Source organism: Nanorana parkeri, unplaced genomic scaffold, assembly GCF_000935625.1.
Source record: "Nanorana parkeri isolate BGI_ZX_2015 unplaced genomic scaffold, ASM93562v1 scaffold3036, whole genome shotgun sequence".
Lineage (NCBI taxonomy): Eukaryota > Metazoa > Chordata > Amphibia > Anura > Dicroglossidae > Nanorana > Nanorana parkeri.
The window spans coordinates 8,063-11,776 of record NW_017309304.1 but is presented as its reverse complement, the minus strand read 5'-3'; the positions used below and the strand labels follow the sequence as shown (position 1 = coordinate 11,776).

Genomic DNA, 3,714 nt, shown 5'->3' with positions numbered 1-3,714 from the left:
CGGTACCGTGTGTTCCAGTGCTCCAATCACATTGTGGGTGGGAGGCGCATTTGCGGTGCCATGGAAATGAATGACACTGCAACGTACCTCTCGCAGCAGAAATTGTCAGGCCAAAACCGAAAATGACTTTTTTTTCCCCCCAACCTTTTTATATTATTATTATTATTATTATTATGTTTTACAATTGTATTGTAAGCACATGGTGCTTCAATAGCTTGACAGCTGCCAGTGGCAAGATTCCTCAGACGTCAGCTCAATGTAAATACCGCAGTAGTGGGCGGGTGCAATAGCCAGCCTGCAATTGGCCATTTCAAATTGCAATAGCCAATAGGCTGCTTATTGCACCAACCTACTGTTTGCTGTGCCTTCCTAGCATGGAGGAGAGAGAGCTAGCAACGAATCCATAGCTGACAACTATTCTCATCGATTAGTTGGTTGCAGCCCTATAAAGGAGACCTGACTGGTTCCAACTAAGACAATATGGAGCTCTCCTGGTTCATTGAATCTTGTAGAAGTGCTTTAAAACATTTCACTATATCTTGAGATTTATGCATTTGTGGTGAGGAGAGGTGTGGAATGTAGAGACAGAGCCTAGTTTCTTTGACAGACCTGACCAACAGTTTGGCTACTTTATTGACATATTTATTGTAGTCATTTAGTGTAGAGCATACGTGGTTCATGAAGATAGTGTTTGGGTGTGCTGCTAGGGAGATGGCTAGTGTCTTTTTATGGGCTGATTCTAATTTGTAAATTTGGTCCAAGAGTGATACGAGCTTAGCTCTTCTCTTTGTTGTTGTCAAGTAGACAGTTTTTCTAGGAGCTGTTAAAGTCTTGTTTAGCCAGCACCATCTTGGCCTAGACATGCACCATGGCCTGCTAGATGGCTATAATCTGTCTTTTTCTTTCAGAAGGTGTCTGAATGGATCGTGCCATTACAGCTGTTTTTGCATCAAAGTTGCTTCACTTCTGTGTTAAACATGGTAGTTATATATATATGGTTAGGGTCAAGTTTAGGAGTGTTTCTGTTCGTAGGTGGTTATGGAGCTTGCTCAGGACCCATACACCATTAGCATACACCATTTTGTTATAGATATAAAAACAAATATTATAGCATGGCCATGTTTATTATGAGACCTTGTCCTTGATAAATACTATTAATGGCATATGACAGGCGCTTTTATTTGTCATGCTAAAATGTAATATTTTACAGAACTGTGTGAAATATTTGTTGTAATGTTATTACATTGTGCAATGTAGATGTGTACTTAAAGTGATACTAAACTCAGGAGTTAAAACTTAAAAATGCATTCAAGTACCTTCACTATTAACAAAAATGTAGCTTATTTGTGTATCACTCAGCTTTAGATCCTCAAATCATCTTTGAATTTATGCTGACAATGTCCTTCCTACTGGAGGGCGGCTATTTTTGTTCCCCATGGTCCCTGTGTATGGTAAAGTAGCCACCGCTCAAAGATTACTCCCGTGATGGACTACACTCTCAATACTAAACGTGAGATTGTAGCTCATCATGAGCTTGTAGTGGTGGTTACTTTACAACACACACAGGGACCATGGGGAACAAAAGTAGTCACCCGCCAGATAGAAGGATAGTGTCAGCACCAATTCAGAGATGATCTGAGGATCTACAGCCGAGTGATAAACAAGCTTTTAAGACTTAACTCCTAGGTCTAGGGTCACTTTAAGAGTTTCTGCTTCAACTCCACATATTTGTGCTATTATGACTAAAACTGTGTGTTTTTTGTTTTTCCCTGTTTTATTTTAAAAACCAGAGCTTTGGGTGAGCACCGTGATCTACACATCTTACAGACTTATACCCTCAGATCTTTGAAGATGGAGAAGATAGTAAAGTTTGCTCACCGTTTGTTAATGGAACAGCAGTGGATGTATTTAATTGCATTCATTTCCAGATTAGTCCTTGTGTTATATGGAGTTTACCAAGACCATATAATGGTGGTGAAATACACTGATATCGATTACCATGTTTTCACTGATGCTGCTCAATATGTCACTCAGGTAATTGTTAGCTTAATTTTATTGGTGCAATGCAACAATAAAAATCTCCTCAATCTTCTTGCATATTACATTTACTGATCCTAGCATGAGTCGTAGGAGCCTAAGACAACTGATATATATTTTTTTTTTTTGGCTACAGACTCTAGTTTTGGAATCCAGGCTATAAATGTAAGCTATAATTTATCTAGTGTGTTCTGTTTCTTTGTCACATACTTGGAGACTGAGCTGACAAAGATGCTTATCGTTCATCTCCTGTCCAACTCGCCAGAAAATGGTAACAGGAGGTGTGAGGACAAAGAGTGGTAAAGTACAGGCAGTAGCAGGGGCACCAGAACTGTAGAGTTGTCTATTAGTTATCTTCATAATCGATTAGTTGGCCGATGGCTTCCAGAGGCGTTTAGATAGTTGACTGTAAGAAATCTAGTCTCTCTAGTACTGCAGGGATCTGAGAGCCAGGGACCATATCAGCTGGAAAGGATGTATTTATCTATATCATACATATAATAATAATAATTTATATATATATATATAATTATAAATCAATGAGCTGCTCCCCACTCTAGCTACCTCTCAAACGGTGCCGTCAAACACAGGAATCCGTCCTTAATTCCTTATATATAGTAACAAAAAATAATCATGGTCATGACATGATACAAAAGGGCAACAGTTAAGAACCACGCACGGTTCTTTGTCAAGCCCAGTGATATTATACAAACATATACATGTTTCTCTCATTTTATCTTTAAACACTGGAAGTAAATTGATACTGTGTCACAATGTGTCCCACAGTTCTTCTCTTGTCTTGCATTAAGCACATCAGGGTGAATTTCATCACATTCCACTCTCCACCTGTGTCCTAACAAAGGGTTCTGGAAGCATTGTATTTTTATGAGAAGAAGCTGTCTGTCCCTCATTCTTTTCCTCCATTTCCACTTTAAATCTGCCCAGAGTGGCCTGGTATGTGCACAAAGTCCTCTCCAAGGAGTTTGTCAGTACACTTGCATTGTTATCACAGTCCTTGCAGACTGTAGATCCACCCCCTGGCTGAAGCTCAAAATATTGGCATTCCCTTGGAGTAGGTACAGACAGCACTGAGCCCTGGTGCCTGTTCTCTACGTGCTGTGTGTTTCCAATTCAGAGTAATCTGCCTACTGATTACAGGCACATACTCTGTGCCTGTCATCAGGTAATCCACATGCAAGAAGTGGAGTGCAAATTGGTGCGCTTTACTTGTGTACTGTACTGCTATGTACTGTACAGACACTGATTCTTGTACATAAGCAAATTCAAAGAAGCAATCACGAGCAAAGAAAAGTGTTTTCTCTCTCTGCCAGTGTGCAGTCTCACTTCAGTTTTAACTTCCTAATCACTCCTTTATCCCTTTCCCCTCTCTGTTTCTTCTCTCCTTCTCCCCAGCAGCTTCACACTTCCACTGAGAGCCAGCCACAGCTGTAACCCTTTCTTTTTTTTTGGCAGCCACAGCAGCTACATGAGCGAATGAGCAGCGCTGTGAGAAACTAAAAATCCAGACTCTGGCAATGTCATGTACACAGTAGCCTCATGCTGACAGGCTCCCCTCACCCTGCTGCGGTGAATGACAGGGTTTGTCTCTAGCAGCGCCTGCTGGCAGAGATGAGCTGTCGAACATCCGCCTCCTTTGATCAGCGTTGCCAGACAGCC

At 40.9% G+C, this 3,714-nt stretch overlaps 1 protein-coding gene across 1 annotated transcript in view; it reads left to right on the top strand.

The window, feature by feature from the left end:
• Positions 1 to 1,801: 1,801 nt before the first annotated feature.
• LOC108802694 (GPI mannosyltransferase 1-like) overlaps positions 1,802 to 3,714 on the top strand; it is a 4,075-nt gene continuing 2,162 nt past the window's right edge. The window contains exon 1 of the mRNA XM_018574551.1: positions 1,802 to 2,034. Coding sequence (XP_018430053.1) covers positions 1,852 to 2,034 — 183 coding nt within the window. The 5' untranslated portion in view covers positions 1,802 to 1,851. The remainder of the gene's footprint in view (positions 2,035 to 3,714) is intronic.